The 24,511-nt window shown below is 41.6% G+C and overlaps 2 protein-coding genes across 3 annotated transcripts in view; both read right to left on the bottom strand.

Moving 5' to 3' along the window:
• itgb5 (integrin, beta 5) overlaps positions 1–17,479 on the bottom strand; it is a 35,537-nt gene extending 18,058 nt beyond the window's left edge. The window contains exons 1-11 of one of the 2 annotated variants that reach the window (XR_010915187.1): positions 16,854–17,479; positions 16,448–16,533; positions 16,019–16,226; positions 15,615–15,864; positions 14,695–14,863; positions 13,603–13,764; positions 11,444–11,539; positions 11,246–11,335; positions 8,192–8,326; positions 3,547–3,721; positions 2,754–3,008 (exon numbers count right to left, since the gene is read on the bottom strand). Coding sequence is in view for 1 of the 2 variants with exons in the window: in XM_067515914.1 (XP_067372015.1) it covers positions 2,754–3,008; positions 3,547–3,721; positions 8,192–8,326; positions 11,246–11,335; positions 11,444–11,539; positions 13,603–13,764; positions 14,695–14,863; positions 15,615–15,864; positions 16,019–16,226; positions 16,448–16,533; positions 16,854–16,932 (1,705 nt within the window). In the remaining variant the exon portion in view is untranslated. The remainder of the gene's footprint in view (positions 1–2,753; positions 3,009–3,546; positions 3,722–8,191; positions 8,327–11,245; positions 11,336–11,443; positions 11,540–13,602; positions 13,765–14,694; positions 14,864–15,614; positions 15,865–16,018; positions 16,227–16,447; positions 16,534–16,853) is intronic. The other variant, XM_067515914.1, reaches the window with a different exon arrangement.
• Positions 17,480–18,147: 668 nt separating this feature from the next.
• Positions 18,148–24,184, bottom strand: rbm44 (RNA binding motif protein 44). Its single transcript, XM_067515992.1, has 15 exons — positions 23,980–24,184; positions 23,709–23,736; positions 23,523–23,629; positions 22,950–23,024; positions 22,690–22,825; positions 21,994–22,555; positions 21,865–21,917; positions 21,608–21,757; positions 20,884–21,052; positions 20,315–20,429; positions 20,193–20,229; positions 19,950–20,040; positions 19,675–19,748; positions 19,272–19,458; positions 18,148–18,798 (listed from the first exon to the last, which is right to left on the bottom strand). Exons 1-15 carry the CDS (start codon positions 24,182–24,184, stop codon positions 18,505–18,507), a joined length of 2,283 nt encoding a protein of 760 aa, XP_067372093.1. The 3' UTR covers positions 18,148–18,504.
• Positions 24,185–24,511: the final 327 nt, after the last annotated feature.

Here is a 24,511-nt window from a genome sequence, read left to right as displayed (position 1 = left end):
TCTTGTGCATATGGCAAATGTTATATGCATACTGTGGCCCTTTCTCACAGTTGTGGGTATGTCTGAATGAAGTGAAGAGGAACTTTAATGCAGAAGTGAGTAGTGTCTGAATGACAGTCAGCAAACGTTTTAACAGACTGTGGAGGCAGCGTATCCCATATCTGAAAAAGGCTAAAGACACGTTTTACTGAGAAGAAAATGGAAAACTAAATAAACATGAAATGTCGCTATCAATTTGGGCTGTTTATACCAGTTTTGCAGCAATGCTGCTTATATGCTGGCACACTGGGGAACTGAGTGTTGAGGTGGTTTTGGCTAATTCAATTGCCTTATGTCACCACAATGGATACACACCCATTTAATGTTACACACACACACACACACACACACTTCAACCCTGTCCATCAGGTGGGTGTGGAGTGCTGCCTGCCTCTACTGTGTCTTCACATTAAACTCCAGCAGCTGAAATTGAAAAGAGCTTTGGCCATTACTTGTTCACAATCACCATACAGACATTGGAGCCAACACAAAATCATCTCTCCTCACATTTGGTTAGTTGTCGGCCAGCCGGCTGGATTACGTTAAGGATCTGTGCCATAGACCTAAAAAAACATTAAAAACATAACAGCCAGGCACACAGCTCCACGGGATTACATATTCTATCATTTCAAAACGTGTTCTTGGCCTGATTATTGCCCACATTATTCCCCTGATTAAATGGAAAAAAACAAAAAAAACAAAAACACATTTTGAAACATAAGTCATAGAGTGGAGGAGTGTGTCTGGCTGATGAAAGACAACAGGTCTGCGGCAAAGAAGAACAAGCTAATCCATGCTGCTCGCTGACCCAATGTGAGTACAGAACAATCCCTGCTAGTTTTAGTGACTATTTGGTTATTGTGGATAATCAATTAATTTAGAAAATGACCATAGCCAAGTCCAAAAATTGTTATGAATTACATACCACTGCTGAACCATAGATATGTACAAATTCCCATCTCTTTGACAACAGAAAGGGCCATCAACTGATTTAGAACTTGTGATACGAAGATATAGTCCCATTTATCGTTTTACCTTTTATTTGCTCACCATGACAGAAGTACATGCGAGAGACAGTGCAGAGAGACGTTCACATTGTCCATGCCAGTGCAACTTCCCAGCAACCCACTAAACCTGATGTGCCAGTGTCTCCACTCGTCTCCAACATGTTTATGCATGTACTGAATGGGAGAATTATAGGCTGAAAGCTACACCTCAGACAGCTCCATGGGAAAAATACACAGAAAAACTTGCAAGCGAACTAAGTAATTAAATATGATGTGGACGGCAAACCAGCTGATTTCCTCTGATAAATTGCCTAAAAAGGCACAGCAAGATTTATTACAGTCTGAATACTCTAGACTTTCCCAGACACAACCCTAAAAAAAATGAGTAGCTTTAGGTAAAGTACAAAACTATTTACAAGATATTTTTGCTTGCTCGGGGGCTTGAAATAAAACTTAATAGTATTTCCTTTGTTTTTCTTAAGAAACATGCAGGAACGATATTGCTTTTACATCATGCACTGCACAGGATACTCCAGCAAAAATAAATGACAAGATCCACAGGAATGTGAGGGGAAGTGTCGAGGAGGCGTATTGTTTGGCATCATTAAGCACTCATTATGTCTCCACACAGAGCAAACAGCTACGATAAGAGGAGGAGAAACAAGAGCAGCGAAAGGTAGTCGGCTGTTAGGATCTAACGCCTGCCTATGGATGACTGGCACAAACAAACTGCCGTTCTGCATCTGTGCATTCAGTGTGTCCAGCCTTGCTGCTGACTAAACCAAAGACTTCTGTGTCTACTGGGTATAGATAAATAGAGGTAGGCATTGTGTTATTGGTTTGTGCCAAAGCTGGCCCCACTATCACAAAGCGCTCTCTGTGGTTTCACAGGAACGGTCATTGGCTTGGGGATGAGCCACTGGGCACCTCCTCCCCCACCCCAGCTAAGAGGTTTCATGCAACAAAGCAGGGTCTTGGACTTAATGTTCTGGGAACACAACAGCTTCGGCCTCTCTGGTACGGCTAAGTTTCAGCACCCTGGGCATCAGAGTAAAGCTCAGAAAGTAAGGAAGAGAAAAGGGATTTGATGATAGCGTCAGCACCCCAGTCTCTGATTCTCTAAACACATTTCTGCTAAGGATGGACATATGAGGTGCTTCTGCTCAAAGTTTTCACACAAGCTACTGTACATAATCGGTTAGATCAATCTGTCTCGTCTTAGATATTTACTTCAATCGCTATTCTACTAAATAGGTCTCAAACCAGAGGCAGACACAACACAACCTATGAGATAAACATCCAAACAACTACTTCTGCAGCTGCTCATCTTAGCTTCTTCCGGATCAAGCCAGCAATCCTGCAAGTGACTGTTTCACCTGCAGGGCTAAAATCTGGGTTTGTGCTGGAGTCATGAGAGGGCCAAACCACAAAGCAGGTATAGGACATGACTCAACATCATGAATGTGCATAATAATTATAACCCACAACGAGTGTGCAGATCTAAAGGGTTCGCAGTGTGTTTGACGTTGGCTTATTAAGTTCAATGCCCGGGGGAGATGCAGTCTTTCAACAGCTGTGGAACAAACCAACTCAAAACAAGCCCTGCATCTCAATTGAGTCAAATACAATCATTCTCTTTTACACAATTCAAACCTGCTCAGCCTCAGTGGAACTTTACAGAGGACAATCTGTGGTTGATATTCCTACCTGAGCAGAGGATGCCTTTGTGTCGAGCACAGGAGAAGTCGTCACACTCGCAGAAGCTGCCATAGATCTTGCCAAACTCCGACTCATAGCACAGACACTGGTTGCAGCTGCACTCTCCTCGTCCACTGCAGATCTGCTTGCCCTCGGCCTCCCGGCAGGCGCTGGGGTACATGCTGCTGGCGTCTCCCTCCTGGCACTCACAGCGGGCACCCAGGTAGCCTGACTCACAGTGACAAGTTCCACAGTTGTAGGTACCTGCAAGAGAATAGGATAAAAGTTTATTCTGACAGCACAATGAATTTGGATGCTTGGAGTTTTCTGTCCCTGTACACATTATCAAATTCAATTTCTACTCGCTATGACCGTTTCAAGCATTGTCGGGTTTGTGCTATTCACTTGTATGCATTTTTGAGTTCGACTGTTTCCCATCTGAGCCACTCACTACATCCAAAACTCTAGTATTTTCAGAAATCTAAATACCTGAGATATGATCAGAATAATACAACAGCACCAATAAGTGAGAGCTTCTCCATAATCATGTCTAAGAAGTTCATCCATTAAGAACAGCGTAGGAATAAAACAGATTTAGAACAGATTCAAGTGTATTTAAAGGGTCTCAAATACCAGCCACTGTGGACATACGAGATTTACTGAAGATCTCTTAAAAAAAAAAAGAAAGTATTGTCCAATAACCTGAACAATAGAAAGTGACTTATATTCTTATTAAATTTACTTTCAAATCCAGCTAAACATTTCAGGAATAAATGTAAAAATGCATTGCACTCTGCATTACCTATGGAGCTACAGAAGCTGCTGTTGCTTTGTGCCGTCTTGCTGCAGCTGCAGTCACACTGATAACTGACATCCACCTCCAGACGATCTTTGAAACCCACAGGTTTGATGGTGAAGCTCTGGTCAGTGCCCCGAGGAGGACAACTTCGTGCCTCCACGCTCACATTGAAAGAAACCTACACCAGGGAGGAAAAAAAAAAAAAGAAAAAGTTGGGCATAATTAGAAAGAACATTTTGTGAGTTGATTTTTCCTTTAAAACAAGATCAGCATCACACAGCTTTTGAACTGCAATATTTACACCCTGTTTCTCAGTGACCACCCTGTCACACCCTCTTCAATTAAAGAACAGATGGTTGGCATACAGATGCATCATAGCTGCCAGCTACGCTGTACACATGAACTACACATGACCCTTCTTTATGTTTACAGCAGAGGGCTTTGACTGCTCAGAAAGTGGGACATCACACAAGACATACACCCATTTGATTGCTCGGAGGAAGGAAGTCTTGACAAGAAGAGAAACCCAATCCCAGTAGTTTTTTTATGTTCCAACATGAGCAAGTCCTTCTGGTATTTTCCTCATGTTCACTCAGTCACAGCAATTATCTTGAAAACTGTTTGTCTGATGTAGAGCCCAGGGTTTTGTCTTCCACTTTTTCTTAATTGAGATGATAGAATTATGAGGCCATGACAGTATTCAATAATCGGATGCTGCAATCATTTTTAACACCAGATATTAAATTGGAGCTTAATAGAGTGGGTAAGGAAATGGAGTGTGACATGTTTTCTACAGATTTCCTCCTTTATTTCAGTATCAGGCAGGAAGACGTTTAAGTGGAGTCAATGTAGTTACTCCAACATTAAAAACAAGCCATTTCACGAAGAGTCTACTGTCACATGTTTAAACTCCTTCTTGCATGAAGCCTATTAAAGTATGTTGACTCGAAAAACAAACAGAAAAATCAAATTTACTTTAAATGTGAGTCATGAGGAGGCCAGTTCACCCAATCATGTGATGTATTAGGAAACCTCTGAGGGTGTGGAAAGACTCAAGGGGCAAAAAGTGGGGAGGAAGTAGTAGTAGATAATGCTATGTTGCCGGATGAACTTCCTGACGTAACCCTCCCAAATTTCTACCGGGCTTGAGACCAGAACCTAAATATACAACAGAAAAGATTTTACAGCAGAACTGAAAAGATTATTGCCTTTGGCTCAGGAGAAAACCCGATTCTTATGAAATAACAACTAAGAATTCTGTGCCAACTAACCCCAAGAAAAAGTTGTATACCACAAAAAAAAAAAAAAATCCTATCCATAACTTTGCAGAACTAAGGCTCTTCATGGCCTTTGGAAAACCTTCTTAAATAAATTTTTACTTACTAAAGACTCTCGGCATCACTCCCCAGACCTCAAAAACTCAAAATGGCTGAGTAGACTGCAAGGACACTCTTATGTGTAAGAAGCTGAATAAAAGACTTTTGTTTGTCGGCCATCAGCACGATCCTGTTAGTTCTCAGAGCTACAATTTCAATGACCATTCTAGCCTACAAGATGAAATATGATTGCATTTCAAACACAAAGCAACAACCTTGTTTTTACCATCAAACAAGGTTTTGCATGGAAGACTAAAAAAAAAAAAAAAAAAAAAATAGAATGAAACCATTGAGTTTTTGGAATGATAGAATTCTTATGACTGCCTGAAATTCAATTAAAGAGTTTCAAGAAAACTACACAAAACCTAATTCAAATGCTTCTGGTTTGTTTGGGGGAAAAAATGGTTTTAGAGAAAGGCCTGTTGGCTTCATTCATATGCATGAGCCTATTCAGCAGTCCTGCAATGTTCTGCGAGTGTTACAGTGAAAGGATGCACTACAGCTAGCATTTTGCCTCTTGCCAGTTCATTCCTTTCATTGCTAGCAGTTTCACAGGCCTCCTCCTGCTTACTTTTGTGTGAGGTGATTGAAATGCAGCATCAGGCTCTATGGCAAGCTCACACAGACGCAGAGACTGACACCTAGTCAGCAGACTGGGCCATATCCTCAGTAAAAACTAGGAAGCTTGGCATCCAGTGGACTAAGCTGCTACCCTGCATCTCCTTTCACAGCTGAAGATAAAAGACAAGAGCAAGGCCCCTCATCCGAGAGCCCCCTTTTTATTCATCCGCTGTTATTCTGCCTCAATCCCCCTAAACTCCAACACATCCAACATATTCTCATCCCAGAGACGTCCCAGAAAAATAAAAGCAGAAGAGAGAAGAGTGTGTGTGTGTGTGTGTGTGTGTGTGTGTGTGTGTATTTGGGGGTGGGGGGAGTAGTGGACAACTTTGTCATTGTGCTGAGGCTCACCGTGTGACAGCATGTCTGAAGCTGACCCTTGCTAGCATTTTCAATAGATGCAGGACTCAATGCAGCTTCTAATTGAGACTTGTACAGAATATAAAATAACCACTATAGACAAGTCTGTGCAGAGTTCAAGCAATTAAGATGTACCAGCTTCCTGTGTCACCTGATCTCTGGTTTTGTTTAGAGAGACAACTGATAAAGCATTTACATTTTACATTACATTTACATAAAGCACAATACAGGGCTGGATAGGACTCAGGCTAACATAACAACACAAGTCTTTAAACATTCAGGATGTTTCTTCCATGTACAAGACATACTCTCACTTTTCCTGTGCTCTCACCATCCCATCCCATAAGAGTGCCACCCAGAAAAACCTCCGGAAGTAAAAAAAAAAGAGGCATCATACCCATTGTAAGGCCACAAAGAGAAAGGTCTGTCTTAAAAGCCAGTTTAGCTTAGTAATGCTCTCTTTGGACGACCTGGTCTCACTGAGGCTAGTAAACAACTGGTGCTCCAGAAATCTGGTACCATCAAACTGGTTATGACTCAAATTGGTTAACAAGAATTCTTAATCCAGTTCCAGTACGAGCGCATTAACATGAGACAGGCACAGGACACAAAGCACAGGGTTCCTAATTACAAATGAATCATGTTCAACAGCAAAATCCGCAGATCAACAGTTAAGTAATTAACACTAGATAAGATGAAGTGGCTGATGTCATTGGGGACATTGTGAAATGGGTTATTGGTACAGCAGAACATTAAAAGAGACAAAGAAATTACGCAACTGTAACAGAATGGTCCATGTGTTCGGACTGCAGCCCAGTGAGTTTGAGTGAGACACGAAGCGTCTCCCACAACTTTGTCCGCTGATGACGAAGCACAGCTGAGAGGCAGAGAACAAATGTTTCCTTAGCAAACTGTTTCGGCCGCGTCTCGTTTTACACAAAAATAACCTGAATCTAACGACTAAAATACAATTTGCAAATCAGCTAAAAGGGTGTTTACCTTCAAGCAAAACAAATAAATTGGTCGGAAAGAAAATAGGAAGGGAATTACAAAATGTGTGTCCTGCATAAACATCACACAGTCAAAAATCCTCATCAGTTATGGTGACTCTTCTCACTGTGGAAGCTTTTGTTTACCGATGCCAATATTGCATCTTTGGTGGCAGTGAACTCCATCTAAGTTAATTTCAGGCACTCAACTCAGGATCCAAAGGTCACACAGCCTATGCCTGCCAAGTCACAACCGAGTATGATGACAAAGATAAAACACATATCTGAATTAGGTCTGTATGTATTTGTTAATACATCGGTGCTAGAAACTTTCCTTGCATTGTTCCCCTTCTGTTTACAGTATGACCTGTTCAAGAATCTGGACTGGTTGGTGCAGTCTTATCTGTTCACAGTGTTATTTCTTATCAGCACATGTTAAAAAGACATTGTAGGCCTGCGATATCCTCTCCAACAGTAAAGCTTAAATCCACTGTACCGTCTTCATGTGCATAATCAAATTCGCTGTGCTTTTTCTACCAAACAACATGTACAAATACTTTAATATCACAGAGAAAAGTACTTTTTAAATTAACTACAACTAAACAGACACACTTCCTGAAACCTGTTAATGCAACCTTACATATCCTGCATCAAGATGCAAAACATGGGACATGGGAAGGACATTATTTACAATCTGTTCCTGTGAACAAGTGGAAAACTATACTATGTGGATAAAGGCTGTGATCGTATCAAACTTGGAAGATTTTTGTCTGAAACATATTGTTGTTTTCCCCCCATTCTCAAACAATAATGTCCATATGCCCTCAATCTTGCTACGCGTGCCGCCTTGGAATGTGGTGCATAAGTGACTTGACAGAACAAGCAGGGTGCTTTTTTTGTTTGCTGCTCACAGTTTTTCAATACAAAAAGACACAAACTTGATTGCTGTCATTGCAACCTTAGTGTTTACATTGGTTGCAAAAAGAATTGCAACTTAGTGCCTGGATGTGAATGTATTTTTATGTGTAGGAAATACAATAAGCAGCTCGAACAGGACAAAACAACAACAATGTAGTTACGGGATCAATCTGAGTAAGTCAAAAACATGCATTCAAAGTTGACAGTGTAAATGATTGTCTTCAATATTTAAAAAAAAACATTCATAAAGTTTTCACGGCCTAAAAATAGTGTAAGTAAAGACAGCCAGGCTGCTAGAATATTCAAACATTTTCAGTGCCCACAGGAAGCATAAATCATTTAAAACAGTGGGTGAGTTGGAAAGAAGTGCAGACAAGGACTCACAGTGTCTCCTATCTTCAAGTCAGCACACTTCCTGAGGCCTGGCAGCGGCTTTCCATCCTGACAGGTGGCGGTGAAGGAAAGGCTGATGTCCTCTGGGTGGTCCCATACCGTCAGCTCCACTTTAGAACGAATGTTCTGAGGGAAAACGCATCCAAAATAAGGGGGTTGAAGCATATGTGATTGCATCCAATAATCAATCCTTAAAGGTCTCTTACAAACTCACTCTACACTGTTTCAAACTGTTTCTGTTCGAATACAACACTTTCCAATGTCCTGAAACTAAAGCCACATTAATATAATGTCCTCCACACTGACCTATTTTAAAACCACCTCAAATCCATCTCTGCATGAAACCTTTGTTCGGTAACAGAGTGGAATAGAGTTAAACATTGGGAATGGATTGCCTTGGTTAGGCACATTTTTATATTTAATCGTACCATAACCACAAGTGCTGTGCATGAATGCAGGTTGTATTCGTGTGGATGTGAAATACTCTGGCTGCCTGCAATACCAGCTGCATCTGGCTCTTTGCAACATGTGTAAACTCCGTCTGCAGCAAATCATACATATCTACAGCGACATTATTTTAAGGATAAATCAGGATTTTACCTGGTGTCCATGGGTGAGCACTCCCTCATCCACACACACACACACACACACACACACACACACACTTTTCTGACCCCTAAGGCAATCACAGCAAGCAGCAGCTTTGTGCCATGGACAAACCTGAGGAATAATTCTTTGGTTACACAACATAACCTCACAGATTTTAGCACAGCCCATCTAATCATCCACAGTGGTGGATATAATGTGGCAGGAGGAATGTTAATAAGGCTGTGAGTCAAAGAGTTTCATTCAGGCTCACTCCCACACACTGAGCATGTCATGTCTGTGTTGGACACAAGTTTCTCTTGCAAAGAATACGCTGCCATGGGCCAAAACAAGAAACAGTTCCTGAGTGAAGCAGGGAAAAAAAAAAAAAAAAAAAACACACACACAAAAAAAAAACCACAAAAAAAAAAAACTCTGCACACACGCACACACACAAATCCATTTAGGGAAAGGCTGACTACATGCAGTGCAGTTCTCTGCTTTCAGAAAGGATATAAAAACAGTTCAAGAATCATATTATTATCATGCTTTAGTTTAGGAGTCAGAGCAGTAGAGGCCATACACACTCAGATGTGTATGGCCTCTACCTCATCTGTCAGTTATTTTGAAGTCGGTTTACATTTGCATTGCATCTGATCATTTGACAGATTATTTTATCTAAAGCCACGTACACAAACAACTTGGGATTCAATGTTTTGCTCAAAGCATGTGGACTTGAAGAGCTGAGGTTTTAATTGGCAACTCTCCTAGTAGTGGACAATCCCCTCTACATTCTGAGGCACAGCTGCCCTATTAACTTAGGTAACCTCTAAGTAAAACTGAACAGAATTAGCACCATTAGAAAGATATGTTTGTGCATATAAGGAATCTGACTGTGGTTCCAGTGTACAGCCACAGCCACAGAGTGCCAAAACTATTATGAGAGAAAGATAGACACAGGCCTGCAAAAAGCATGAACAAAGCTGCACAAAAACTAAACACAAACATGACAATGTATAGTCAAACTACTCTTCACAAAATAAAATACTATACTGTGTCATATTCAGTGGTGTCAGGCACCAAACATAGAGCCTGACTGAAAAATGTTTGTGTGGAAGTAGTTTTTTGAGTTTTCTCTCTTGCTAATATCATATAATGTTGTCATGACCCCAAAATTATGGCATGGATACTGATACTAAATTGAAATAGCATGACATAAACCTAAAAAAGGATAATAAAATAAGGGAGCATAAATTACAAAGGGCATGAAACTCATTAAAGTAATTCTGAAAATAAAAAAAACAAACACAGGAAACTAATCTGACTAAACCATGAAGCACTTACTGTACAGCTCGAGTCATTTCTGTTTATTTTTACGCTCAATAAAATGCTTGTTTACGTGCTGTTAAGTGTTTTGTTGTGCATCTGTTTTATGCATGTGGATGTGTTTTACAAGAAGACCTTATCTTTCAGGAGCCACTTTATTCAAATAACCATCAGGTGCAGCAATAGTTGGGGCTAGAAACCAAATTATGCCTAATTTGCTAATGGTTAAACAGTGTTTAGGTTCAACAAATCAACAAATCTTTTTTGGCAAATTGTCAATGTCAGTTCTCAGAGTCACTCTCTGGTTTGTGCAAACACCCACACACTGATTTTTTTGGAAATAACATGTAGCTCTTTAAAGTTAGCATGTCTGTCACCTAGTTCCTTTGCCAAGTTGGATGTGTTGGTTTTCTTGGTTTGGATGGATCTTTTATAAACTGTAGTGATTTCTGCGGGCTTGCCCTTACTGTTGGCTACATACAGTGCATCCAGAAAGAAAGAAATTATTCCATATTCGCTTTGTGCATCGGCTTGCAGCTGAGCCCCTATTCACCATGAGTGCTGCCTGTAGTGTGTTCGAGAGAAGAAACCAAAAACAGCATGTCCACTGTGTCTGTGTGCAGGTTCATAAGGCACAGCCATAAATCTTGGCTGTGAATCAAAAAGCCAACAACCACGTATCAGAGCCTAAGGTGACATTCAGATGCTTTCATGTTTAACCGTCTAAAATCCAAATATATTGCACTTAAACTCACATCTTAGCTGCTGACAGAAACATTTTTGCCTGACAACTGACTTTAACGATCATCGAGTCTTCATTCTCAAAGTGGTTGATTGCATTTGTGTCAAGTCAAGTAGATCAAATCAACTAATCATTTCTATGCGTCCTGTCTTAAAAACCTGCAATGCTTTAAAGTTAGCTGTTAAAACCACTTCAGCATAGCAAGCTTGCTGCTAATATGAGATCCCCAGCTTGTGTGCAGCTGGACACTCCATCATGACAGTGAGAAGACTTAAGAATTGTCTTCAGTTTTGCTCAAGCTTTTCCAAACCCACTGTGTTGTTACTTATCCTTCTGACAGCACACAGGCAGGAACATCAACAGTCACACCAGTACAGATTTATTTTACTTACATTATAGGCTGTGATGATAAGCTGAATGACATTCTTGGAGTCCTGGTCCAGGATTTCTACGGTAGTTCCAGGTATGAGTGCAGTAAAATTCTTGGTGAGCAGAGCAATAAGAGACACCATTATGTGGTTAAATTATATACAGTATGAAGAGAAAACAATATGCAATGTTAAAAGAAAGAACAATAAAAATCTATGTACCTTATAAATAACATAAAGTCGTTTTGTCACTGCAAATATAAGGAAGATGTTATTTTCTGCCAGTTTTTCCCCCAGAAGAGCCAGAGAAGGGTAGTCCTGTGCAAAGAGAGATGGCAAGAGGTATTAGAGGTGTACATATGGGCCCCCGCCAAACCATCAAGGGCCACCATGGTGCAAGTCCTGAGCCCGAATAAAATGGGAGGGTTGCGACAGGAATCTGTGAATCTTTTGTGATTTTGCTTTTAGAAGAAACTAAAGCAGAAACACTAGGGGAAAAAAAAAATCCCTTAATGGAATAATAGGCCCTTCCAAATTACGCTGATCAAATTGTTTTGTGCTTTGAGTATATATATATTTATTTATTTATTTATTTTTGAAGCTGTACAAACTTATTGTGTCAAAGACTTTGTTTTTCCAATTTTACTTATCTTGGGTAAAAATGCAGTGACTTTTATACTCGAAACTCATCTGGCTGAATATATAGAACGGAGAATCCCAAGAGATATATTTTTATATTTCTGTCCCACTACATGCTCTTGTGCTGTGCACTTATAAGCTGACAGTTCTGTTCTTTTACTAGCGGCCTCCAGATGTGGAAGTGTGTTTTGGCCTTTCCCTAAGTAATTATTCTTCACAGACTGCTCTTACAAAAGTTGCACAATTTTTAAAAGTGTTTCAGCCTAATTCATTCAAGTCTTTCCTTGTAATAAAGTTGGATTTTGCCAACATACTGGAAATAAAGATCAACTAATACAGGCTTACATATGATCCAAGTGGAGCCAGAAATCCTTAAAAAGGTTAATATATGATTATAAATAAAACAAAAATTAAAAATTAAAACACATGTTCTCAAGGCACCAAGATCATGTTTATGAATACATACACGGAAAAGTGAGGAAACAACTAAGCACGGGTTTTTTCAGGATAACGTTCAAATTTAATTAGCATTTTAAAGTTTGCTTTCAGCAATAACTGCCTGACAAACCTGTGGTTTTCCACTAATCAGTGTTTCCAGAGTTTTTCCATCATGCGCGTCCCTACCAGGTATCCAAACATCTTAAAATTATTTCATGACCAGTAAACCAAATATGAGTTCATTTGGCTCTACCTCCATAGTTAGAGTGACCCTTTTCAGTGTAAATTAGATGTAAAATTGGCCAAAGAAAAACAAACCCATCAGTCTATACTTCTCTTGAGAAAGGAAGATTATTCTCTAAGAGATATAGCCAGGATAATTAAGATTTCTTTAAATGCGTACTTCTGACACATGATGCATATGGATCATTAGGACAAAAGATGCAGTAGAAGGCCCAAGTGCCCATTTGGCCAAGAAGGCAAAACAGTCACCTTACTGCTCCTGAATTGGCTGCATTTTCTAATGTGCAAGAGAAAAACCAGTGTGTAAAGACTGTCTAGGAGACACAGGTCAGCTGGTCTGATGGGCAGAGCGGCCAAGAACAAAAAAAAAAAAAAAAAACCTACTAAGGTTGGCAAATAAGACGAAAAGGTGGCAGGGGGCCAAGATACACAAACGGTGGACTATAGATGACTGGAACAGACCCTTGTGGACTTATAAGTCAATGTTTGAGGGCTTTGTATCCAAGTAGATCCAGCACATGTCAGCTGCAGAGTCATGAAAAGATAATATTTACATGCTAAGAGCCATCACTTAAGCTTGGAGTGGGAAACATGATGGTCTGGGGATGGTCTGGCAATGGGAGAGTGAGGGATATGCATTGTGTGCAAAGTATCCCCACTCCATACTGAAGAAACATGCCATCCCCTCTGCGCAACAACTGACTGAGGATAACTCCTTTTTGTAGCAAGACATAGACCTCGAGCATTCTTCTCAGTTGTGTAAGAATTATCTGAGTAAGAAAGAAGCTGCTGGAATACTCTTGGTGATGGCTTGGCCAGCAAAACCTCCAGATGTGAACACTGGCCAACCAGCACAGCAGACCTTTGGGAAGTTCTGCAGAAGGCCAGTTCTAACATGCTCATTTGATTTGGCCATTAGAGTCTGTTTTAACATCTTAAAAAAGCCTTGAGTAATTAAATAAATTGCCAATGGAGGGGTCTCTATAATAGACAAGGTGGCCTACTCTGAACCCCTTAACACAGCTTTCTTTGCGAGACAAATAACAGTCTGTTCTTCTTACCATTGTTGTGGAAGCACTGTACTCATTGTTGTCATTGAGATGACACTGTCCATCATGGGGGTGAACAAGGCCTCCGAGCCTGCCGTCTAGAGCCAGGTGAGGTACATCATCCGTGGCAAATACCAGGAGGTGGTATGCCTCTTTCCTCCAGCCTATTTTCTCCTAATAAAGGGTGTGGCAGGTGAGATGCAGAGGATTAGTTTTAACCTGTTTTGATCAGCAGGGTGAATAGGAGTTTTCTACAGCAGGCCGAGGCCTGACCATTATCAACAGGAAACGACAGCCAGCGGCAGAGTGAGCATTTGACAGAGTGCTGACTAATGCAAAGCACTAAAAAAAAACACAACATTTCAACCAGTGAATAAAAGGCCGCTTTTGTGATTCATTATAATGCCTGTACAGCACACAACAGAGCTCTGGATGTTCCAATAGGAAGTCTCTCTGTAGAGGAGCTATAGGAACTGTTCTAAATAAATATGTTGGTGAGAAGGCTCAGTTCTAGGCTCGACTACAACTGATGGCTATTTCCTGTTGTTGACATAAATGACTTTGCTAAGAGAAACTTACTTACATATTTGTGTTGTACACAGTATAACTATACTACGTGTAAATTTCTATCCCAAAATAATCGTCACATCTGATGTGACCTAACCAACACTGAACGAAACAGAATCACTCAAGCCTTCAGAGAGACCCCGACTAATGACCAGTGAGTGTTGCAATGCAACTCGACTAAATTACAAGGCAGGAGCCCCTTGGGAGCCCTTCTCTTCCTGTAGAAAACAATTACACTGGAAGAGAGAAACCTGGATGTGACTGGGCCTGTGAGGGACACCTCCTTCTATTTAAGCAGCTGCACCAAACTGCACTTCCAGTCTGTCCCCTAGTGCTTTTAATTAACGAGTAAACGGGCCAGACCTTTGTCACTGAGATATCTCAGTAGCTTCAAAGGAGGTTCCCCGCTACTAGATGTCGCCAAGTCAGGATTAATTCAAAGGGACCAGTCACGTAATCTCAAAAGAATGCTAAATAAGACCATGAATCAGTGAATTATGCAAGTTTCTATCAGAAAACAAGTGAGACATTTGTCACCTTACAAACAGCAGCCTGCAGGATGGCGTCAAATCCGCCCTCGGGTGCATCCCGGTTGCGGGATACCATCTGCTTCTGCACCTCCTCGTTAAAACGGTCCACTTTGTCAGTCAGTGGAAGGATGTGGCGGAAACCGAAGGTGGGGACACAGCTTGGAAAAAGTTTGTATCTGTGCAGTGTGAAAGGTTGAAAATCATATTTCTCCACTGGATGTTAAATCGGGACAATACTCAATACAATTAAAACACACGTTTAGTGCACCTGAATTCATTACAAACATGATGAAACTGACTTCATTTTGATTAGATGATTAGAAAGTCCATTAAAATCAGACACTTTATGAATCAGGTGATGTAAATAAAAGGCAAAATTTTGGCTTGTGTAAATTAAATGCAAAATAGAAGAAAATGTAGCCTAAATTCGATCATTTTAATGTCTCCCTGCCATGCGTGTCTGTTGTGTGACATAATCACACACACAACCAAGGCCATAACCTAGATGGGAAGTGATGCGCGATGGCGGGCAGTGCGGTCTAACCTCCAGGGGGAAACATCATGTTCTACAGTTCTCTGTCCTCCATTTATTATGCTCCCTTTCAGTGCACTCACATCAACAACCAATGGCAGATTCCTTTTAAAGAATTTGCAGCTTATTCACTATGCTCTATTACACATAAACAAAATATATTTATTCTTGTTACTGCAACATCACGCTACACATTATTCCTGAAAAACTCAAATGTGTGGACCTTTAGTAAAATATTTCAGGAATGGCCTCTTATTGCAGAACATTTACACCAGGAGAGAACAGTTGGAGCTCACACACTGTCTTCTTTACTCTTTGTTAGTGGGAAAACACCGTGTTATCACACTACTATTAAACCCAGAGTTGGAATTGTTGCCCAAAAGGCCTCGACTCACCCATTACATGGATTCTCTTGATACTTGGGTGCTGTATAGGAGAAGGGGGACATGTTTTTGTCCACAAATGAACCAAAGCCCAGCCTGAAGTTGCTGGTGAGTTTTTTCATCTCCTCCGCGAGCTTGGTGCCGAGATTACGGATAGTGTCCAGATCGTCTTTCATGGAAAGCGAGAGGTCCATTAGGTAATAAAGATCCACAGGGTAGTCCTCCACCTGCCGCGCCTGCAGCCCAAACCACGTCTGGTCTCCTGTATGGGTGATTGGAAATGTGTTAGCGTGTGTTTACTCACATAAAGTGCAGGAGTTTAGGATGGAACCTTCTGGTTTATAAAAATAGAACCTATCAACTGTTCTCATTATTGTGTAACATTATCTCCGACCGGCAATAATTACAATTGTTACCTGGTCGAAGGCTAAGGGAGACCCTCTGAGGCATAATCTGGACCACATCAAACTGGGTCGGCCCAGACCCTTTAGAACTCAGGGGCATGTTCTGCAGGATAGAGATGCTGCTGGTGGGGTTCTCGATGAACCGTGCCTCACAGCCCCTTTTCCGCAGGTTGTGACTAAAATCACACCGAGAAGTAAGAGTTCGCCCCCTTCCAAAATCCTGAAAGATGGAAGACCACAAACTATGGGTTAGTAACTCATTAAAAGGCTTAAATATAATAAAACACGTGGCCAACAAATATTATTTAATTTCTGTGGAAACCTTTGGACTATTTGCCAAGCAGAACTGACTATACACTCATGTGCAATTCATCTCCACCCCCGTAAAACAGTGCACCTGCCCCAATGCATAAACCCTGATAATGCAGCAGTATACTTTACCTCTTGTGCACACCAGGCGCAACTGGGATGAATCAGCAGGCAGTCTTCACAGGATGTGGAGCTGCCACTCATACACATGTTGAGACCTGAGAACAGGTGGAGGGGAGAGACTTTACATGATTCACTGTAGTACTTAAAGAACTACAATAGGGGAAAAAAAACCAACTATGTACATCTAGACTAGAACAACAAAAACCAGGGTCATCAGCTCTATAATAATAAGGTTTATGAAGTATGAAGTATCAAATATATTAGATGCTCATTTTTCTGATTGGTTTAGTTAGCAGTATGTTTATGGTACATGGCTTTCATAGTAGACATAACTTTAAGGATTCCTTAAAGGGTCATTGCGTCAAGTTGTTGCAGAAACAGGCTGATCTTTAGTGGAAGTGTTGCCTTGTCCTACCTTTTGCAGTGCGTGCAAATGTTTCCAGAAACACGCAGCACAGAGCCGCTCGCGACATCCACGTCCGCGGGCTCCACATGGTGTCACTCGGCGTGTTTGACAATGCTCAGTGAGATACCAGGTCGTTTTTTTTCTCCACTTGAGATTGGACAGACTTGTTAATTCCCCCCAGACCCGCTCACTGAATTAAATCCTTTCGAAATGTAACAACGGCAACTTGTTGAGACCATGTCAGCTTCACAGAGACGCGTTTTCTCGGCTCACAATAAAGGATCCGTGTGAGAGCGGGGCCGGCTTTCCATTGTTTCTAGTAGGCGGAAAGTGAGCGCACCCCACGGTCCTGTTGGTCTGCTTCTTGAAACAAAGTCGAGTTTCGCCGAGTTTCTCTGCTTGCACGCCTCCGCAGCCTTCCACGTCTTTACTTCACACATATCTGACAGCAACTAATGGACTTCTCCGTCGGCATCATGGCGCTTCGCGAGCCAAAATACGTGCAAAGGTCACGCGGGAAGCCCAAAGATAAGCATCTACAAAAATCAAACAGTTGTTGTTGTTTTTTTTTTTTTTTTATTTGACTGTCGCTAACTCCGTTTATCAGGTTCACATCCCAGAGCGAATCTCCGCCCATTCCCAAGCCGGATTACATTAACCCATTCGTTGCCTTGCTTTGAAGTTGAGGTTCCCAGTAGCAGTCCAACCCGCAATGTGGGGCAGTCGGACACCTAGCGGTGACTCGGACTGGCCCAAAAACTGCCGCAGAAAGCTTTAAAGGGCAACGTCACCAATATTTTCCACTTGCTCTCTATGACTTTGGTTTAGGGTGTTAATGTACTTTAATGCATTTAAACGTCCTTCTAACTTCCCTCTTTTAAAATATATCTCTGCTTCACCCTCCAGATGACATCACCTGGAGGAGTTTTTTTTTTTTTAATCATTAGTTGAGACGATGTCATCTGGGAGAAGCTCTGAAAAAGCAGGTTAACTAACCTTACAAACTCCCCAGAGTGAGAAAAAAAACCTGGCATAATCTAAACTGAAGGTTCCTCCAAGTGAGGTCATCTAGAGGCATTTTTCATCCAGAAGTAGAGAGATAATTTAAAAAATAGGGAAGTCACTGTACTACCCAAACTAGAACCACAAGACCCAAGTTCAAAATCAGTGAAGGCGTCTTTTAATGGTGATATCCATCCAACAGGAAAGTTAGGCAGGGGAGTGGTCATCTGGCAATTCCCGATTAGAACTTTCAGCCAACTCAGGATTTTTAAGGACAAAGAAAACCTTTGGAGACGCTGAGCAAAAGAACAGCTGACAGAATTTATTTCAATAAACATAGTTTTTATGGACAGGAAGCAAAATATGAACCAAGCTACATACAACCTTAAACACAATTTGTTATGCATGGTTATGCTAATTCCTAGTGATTATATTGATCGCAGAACAATCCAATGCTTCATGGAATAAAGTACACGCATATTTTAGTAGCTTTGAAACAACTTATTACTGGACTCAGTTCAGGATAACAACTAACCTTTTAGATGAACTGCTCCCTCTTCTTTGGAGACTTTAAATTATAAATACAAACTTAGGCGATCATTTTTTTTAACAAATTACATCAAACCACTGTTAAAACCTTCAGAACACTGAACACCACTTATAACTGTGTGGCACTCGCTGACCTGGTCAGAAGCTCAGATGCCATCTCCCGAATGGTCCTGAGGGGCAGGCTGCTGAGTGCACCCTGGTGCTTGTCCCTCAGTTCCACCAGAGCATCCACAATCTTCTGCCTCCCAACATCTGGGTGGCACTGTGTGAGCTCGGCCATCAGGGTATCGAAGCTGCCCATGGTGCCGTAGTGTTGTGGTATATAGGTCCCCTTTGCCACGGGCAAAATACAGACCCTCTTCATGTTCTTGATGCTGGTGCCAAAGGGCGGCTGAGCCATAAACTAAAGACAGAAGAAAAAATGACGGAAGATTATGTTGGGAGATGTCTGAAGTTTTCTACAGGATTGGTATTAGCACAGATTCAAGCATATTTTAAAGCACTAGTATCTGCAAAAAAATAAAAAATAAAAAACTTTTATTGTACTATTGGATCCAGTTTAGTCCATGTCAACCTGCTGGTGTTGCAGTGTTCCTCTCTTTTACAATCTGGCAGCGTTCTGCTGAAATTTAGCCAGTGCTGACCAATGCAGTCACAGGTTAAAATAAGCCCTTTCAGCAGCCGGTTAATTTCAACGTCACCACTGAACATGGATTCAATGAGGAACTTCCTGCTTCAAGTACTCTGTGGCCTGTCAATTAAGTACTGTTTGAGAGAGGTAATGCTCCTCTCTGTAGCACCAAATGCACAAATATATGAATATTATGAAATATATAAAACAATTTTTTTTTTTTTTTACAGAAGATGATCCATTACCATTTTTGCAATGTTGCTGGTGTCAGATTTAGGGGTTTGAGTTTTGGGTTTATCCTGTGAGGACTCAAACACGCTGAGGGAGGACGAGGACTGGCTCTGGCTCCCACCACTGTCTCGGTGGAACTGATGCTCCATGTTTAAGGGGGAGCCTTGCAACTCTCTCTCAGCATCCTTAGCAGGTTGGGGTCTACTAACCAGAGTGAAAGCACTCAGTGAGACAGGTTAGTGCAATGATATAGGGAGCAAATGTGTTGTGATGTTAGAACTACATCTGCATGAAGAGTTCCAATTATTGTTTCTGATGAAACAATACTTAAAACATTTGAGCCCAATTAATGAAAGACACATAGCAGGACAACAGAGAGTGAGCGTAATGCTCTCAAATAGCAGTGCAGCAACTCACCTTACATCACTGTATATAGCAGAGATGCTGACTTCAGATGTGTGGTATGTCTCAGAGGAACAAGCAGAGTCTCTCTGGCAAAGATTAAGTGTTAGTTATAGCCTGTACTGCCCTCTGCTGGCTATGACAGTAGTAGATTCAGTGTCTTGAATTTTAAACCATTTCCTACATATACATTATTGAATTATGCAACAACTACAATACCACTTACACTCAGTAGCACTACTTTGTCAGGTATTTCTGAGCGGTCAAACAAACAGAGATTATTAACTCACCTCTGTCATATTCTGGGTAAAGGTGGAAACTTTAAGTACTGAGCTCTTGGCGTCCTTGTTGGCTGATTCTGTGTTCACAACAAATCCATCACTAGGGTTTTAATTCTAAATTATTTCAAAATCTCAATCTTTACCGGCAGTGTTTTACCATATATCATATCATTTTCAGTAGCTTTTGGATTCTGTCCCTTTTCAGCAGCTGCTCCCGGTCCTCCTGACTCCAAGTCTTCCTTAGCATCATACCATGCCTCTCTCGTGCTGGGCTCTTTGCATACGGCTGCTGTCCACACAAAGAGCAACACATCTTTGACTGCATTAACCTCTTTATGGGAACTTATTTTAATTGGGAGAAAGATTTGACTTGCCTGTCGGATTTTCTAACAGCCCTAATGCATCATGGTTAGCCCCTCTATTCTTGGGCAATAGAGTGACTGCTCTCCTCTTCTTCTTGTTGTTCTTCTCAATTTGTTTTGCCTTGCTCTGAAATGCCCCAAACACCAGAACTGTTTGAACTGATGAGTAATTAATGCCAACTATGATTAATTAGCAGCAATATATACCAATACCCAGCTGCTCAAACATTAGTTATTAGTAGTACTCCGCTTTTAGTTGTCTCAGTCTGTCTGCATACCTGGCAGTCATTTGTGCCTTCATTGGAACATTCGTTTCGGTCGCCTGATGCAGTTTGCCCCCGTGTCTCTCCAGAGCCCCTTTGGATTGAAGAACACTCCATTAGTGTCCATAACTTCAAAGGCTAAGCTCCTGGATAAGCATCAAACACACATGCTGACATACCAAGAGAGGGAATTTCCTAACAAGTCACCAGCAATCTAAACAGGAAAGACATAGGATCCGACTGTTACAGTTGTGGTTGAAAAATCTAAGAACTCTTGGTAGACCTGTGATATTATTGGGTTAGTGGGCTTAGTCTTACCTGTGCAGGGATGTAACGACTTACTGCTGTGGTTATCTTCTCGGAGTCGACTGACAGAGGCTTAAGATGCTCCAAAGGAACCCCTTCCAAGATCTTACCTCTCATCTCAATATAGTCAGATTTGAGTTTTTGCAGAACATTTAGAAAGTTTGCAGGAGGGTCCTTTGGCCTAGAGAGAGAGAGAAACAACTAAAATAAACTGAACGGGCTAAACTGCTCTTCTGTTGATTTGCTTAAGAAATGTCTACCTGTATAATTAGGTTTAACACAGTAGCTGATGTTACAGTAACGTTAATACCACCCGGTGGTTTTAAAATAAAAATTTAATATTTTTTTAATTAAAATAAACTAACACCTGTCAGCACAAAGTGGTTAAAATCAGCACCACCTTTATCAACAATGATAATATTACTGTACATGTTTTGCAATAATTGTTTGAAAATAATAGTCTTTTTAGGGGAGTACTTTTGTACTTTAAGTAAAACGTAGATAATCTGTTTAGTACTTTTCTTTGTGTAAAAGACTTTGAGTGGTGTTGCAGCTTTGTTAGGCCAATACTTGTACTCTTAAATACTGAGTTTGTGGGCTGCCATCCCTGCACAGAGTGTATCACATTCTGTTGCATATCGGTGCGAGTGGCCATGCTGACTCTTGTCCTCCATGACATTAAGCCACCAAGGTAATGTTGTGGTTGATCGGTGTATTGTTAACGACTAACCAATACGTATTTAGGTCTCCACGGTCTCCCTCAGCAGAGGTGTAGTAGAGTCTCCAGCAGTGCTGCCTACACATGCTGTACTGCAGGGCGAGGAGGTTCAGCTCTGCTCGCTGAGCACGCTGGATACAATCACATTCGTTCAATTTACACCCTGAACTGGACAAAATATAGAAAATTAATCATTAGTCCCACGACGGCGATGGAGAAATTCCCCACTGGCAAAGCAAATTAAGTTTAATATAGGACTGTGTCGCATACATTACTTTTTCAGTTTTTCTTTCAGCTCCTCTTGAGATGTCTCAAGCTTAATAAATTCCTGAAATTTTAAAAAGAGGTTGTTTAAGACTTTGCTGGCATTACAATTAACGGCAGCTATCCGGTTTCAACCTTACCGCTGCAAGGTAGTCCAGATCTGCCATGTGGACTTCAGTAACAAGGTGCTTGTCAACTGTTCCTGGATCGTCAGTTTGAGTAAAAGCTGACACACACAGTGTCTGCTCAGTGCCAAGCATAATGTCACAAGTGCGAGCCCAGGGCACAGGAGATGTGCTCTTATCTGCAGTATTCCTTTCGGTGACAGACAGCTCAGACTTCATTGCCTCAGAACCGGTTGCCAGTGCTTCACCATTAGTGGTGCAGGCTTTCTGGCTATCGCTGGCCGCACGGACGAGATTGCTCTCATCTTCCTCCATGACGGTATGGACGTTGTCACTGTGATCTTCTAAGCACAAGTTAGCTTCATTGTACTCATCATCTACAGTGGCGGAATTACAACCAACCACATCACCTAGACCCTGTTCCTTTGTGTCCCTTTCCTCAACCAGGCGCAGAGGACAGGTGATGTCTTTTAGCTCTGCTGACTGGGTGGTGCTCCCGTCGTTAAGCTTTGCACCATCTATATGGATACTGCCTAAGCTGTAGCATTCAGGAAAAGACTCATTTGGAAAAGTTGACCTGTAACATGAAACAGTGATGTTCATATTAATGTGCACGTACAAACTGAGATCAAATGCTGTGCAGCAGCCTTGATAATAGTTATATTTAAAATGTATATTACATATTGTGCCTGCAGAAACATGTATACTCACTGTAATGGATCGATGTCTGTGTATGTGATGTAAGCACATTTGTCTTGGGTCACTGAAAACCGACTACTGAACTCAGGGTTTCGTCTGTGTCTGCAGGACTCCAGCTCCATGTTCACAGAGAAGTTAGTTATGGCTGCTGGATTGGAAGTGATAGTTGGCTGGACAGAGCTGTTAACTACCATGTTGTGAACGAAAACAATACTTACTGTCCCTCTTGTCTGTCTGTCCCCTCTTGTCCGTACATACCTCTACAGACTTACCCTTAACATAAACATGATGCTTGGACAGTTCTAGAGCTGGATGTCTGTGCAGAAACTGATAAAATCCTCCTTCATCTAAGAGAGAAGAAATTAAACCAATTATGACTACAAATTAACTCACTTGGGAACTTTAGATTTAGTATGTTCTGCTTTCGCATTCACACACATACAGTAAATATACAGAATCATATACTTGGGGGGGGGTGTTCCTGCGGGTACTACGGTTTTCTCCCATAGTCAAAACCCATGCATGTTAGGTTAATCGGCGACTCCACACTGTGTGAGTGTCTATCTGTGTATGTCGCTCTGCTTTGACCCTGACATAGACTGGCAACCTGTCCAGGGTCCACCCCACTTGTCACCCAATAGGGTCCATCCCCCCGTGGACCTGAACAGGATAAGCAGTTAAAGATAATAGATGAACAAACTCCAACTGTTCAGTACAGTCCAGTATATTACTACAATCAATATTTTAACATAGGTTTGCTGTCTTAGCGTATAATGATAACTATAACTACCTACGAGCTGCTCATCGTAAATACGTAGCTCAGACTTACTGTATATGAAACCTACCCTGTATGACTTTTCTGTCTCCTGGAGACAATCGGAGATACCAGCCCAGTAACTGTGGGTCAGTTAGGGCAAGATAGGGAAAGGCAGCCACCAGCTCAAACAAAGACCTTGGAAGATGAAGAACAACCATTTTTGAGAACTGCACACTCATTTGCAGTGACGTCACGTGGATGTAAAGGTTCACACCTGTCCAGAACGAACTTTCTGTTGTCACCTGTAGAAGCAGAACCACAGTTAAATTATTCAATGCTTTCCTCGCGCTGGCAAACATTAGCAAATGAGTTGGCTCGTGAGGACTTTAAATGAACAATTTTACATTCAGCAACGTTAGCAACACGCGTGTGTCTTAGCCAACTGTAGCTTTGCGATGAATACAGCGCTCGTGGAATGTTCATTTCCCGCGGAAAATTACCTTTGCAGACATGTTTGGAGCCACAGTTGTTATTCGGGCGCTTACCTCGTCTCCGGTTTCCGCCCGCGTTTCTGTAAACGTGGGAAGACACCTGTGGCGGCACCGCACAGTCATTAGCCAGGTACAAAGGCCTGGCGACCGTCCCATCGAAGGGCAAAGTGATTGGGAAACAAGGCCACAGTGCCGGAAAAACAGCCGCGGGTTGAGCAAAGCTCCAGTATTGGGAGGAAGCCGACGTCGGGGTCGACATCGCGTTAGGCGCGCAACACGCGCTTCCCTTAGCTAAAGCTGCACGTGAGACACGAACCTTACCTCTAGCTAACGGTTATCAAAGCACGCGCTTCATCGAATAAACCGAACCCTCAGTCTTTGTTACATTGTCACTGTCTTTGCAGAACGATAAAAGAATATTAAAACAAAAAGCGACCTTGAGCTGTAACGTTAAAGGGAGTTCAGGGTTAGCGTGGAGCGCTAGGTCAGCTTCGGTAGCCAGCTACACTGAGGCCACTAATTAATTCTTTCAGTTGATTGTTAACATCCTGTGGCGTTTGAAGGATCTGTCAAAATAAAAAAGAAA

The sequence above is a fragment of the Channa argus genome, chromosome 9, assembly GCF_033026475.1.
Source record: "Channa argus isolate prfri chromosome 9, Channa argus male v1.0, whole genome shotgun sequence".
In the NCBI taxonomy this organism is placed as follows: Eukaryota; Metazoa; Chordata; class Actinopteri; order Anabantiformes; family Channidae; genus Channa; species Channa argus.
Note: the sequence above shows the minus strand (reverse complement) of the source record. Positions and strands in the feature narration are given on the sequence as shown.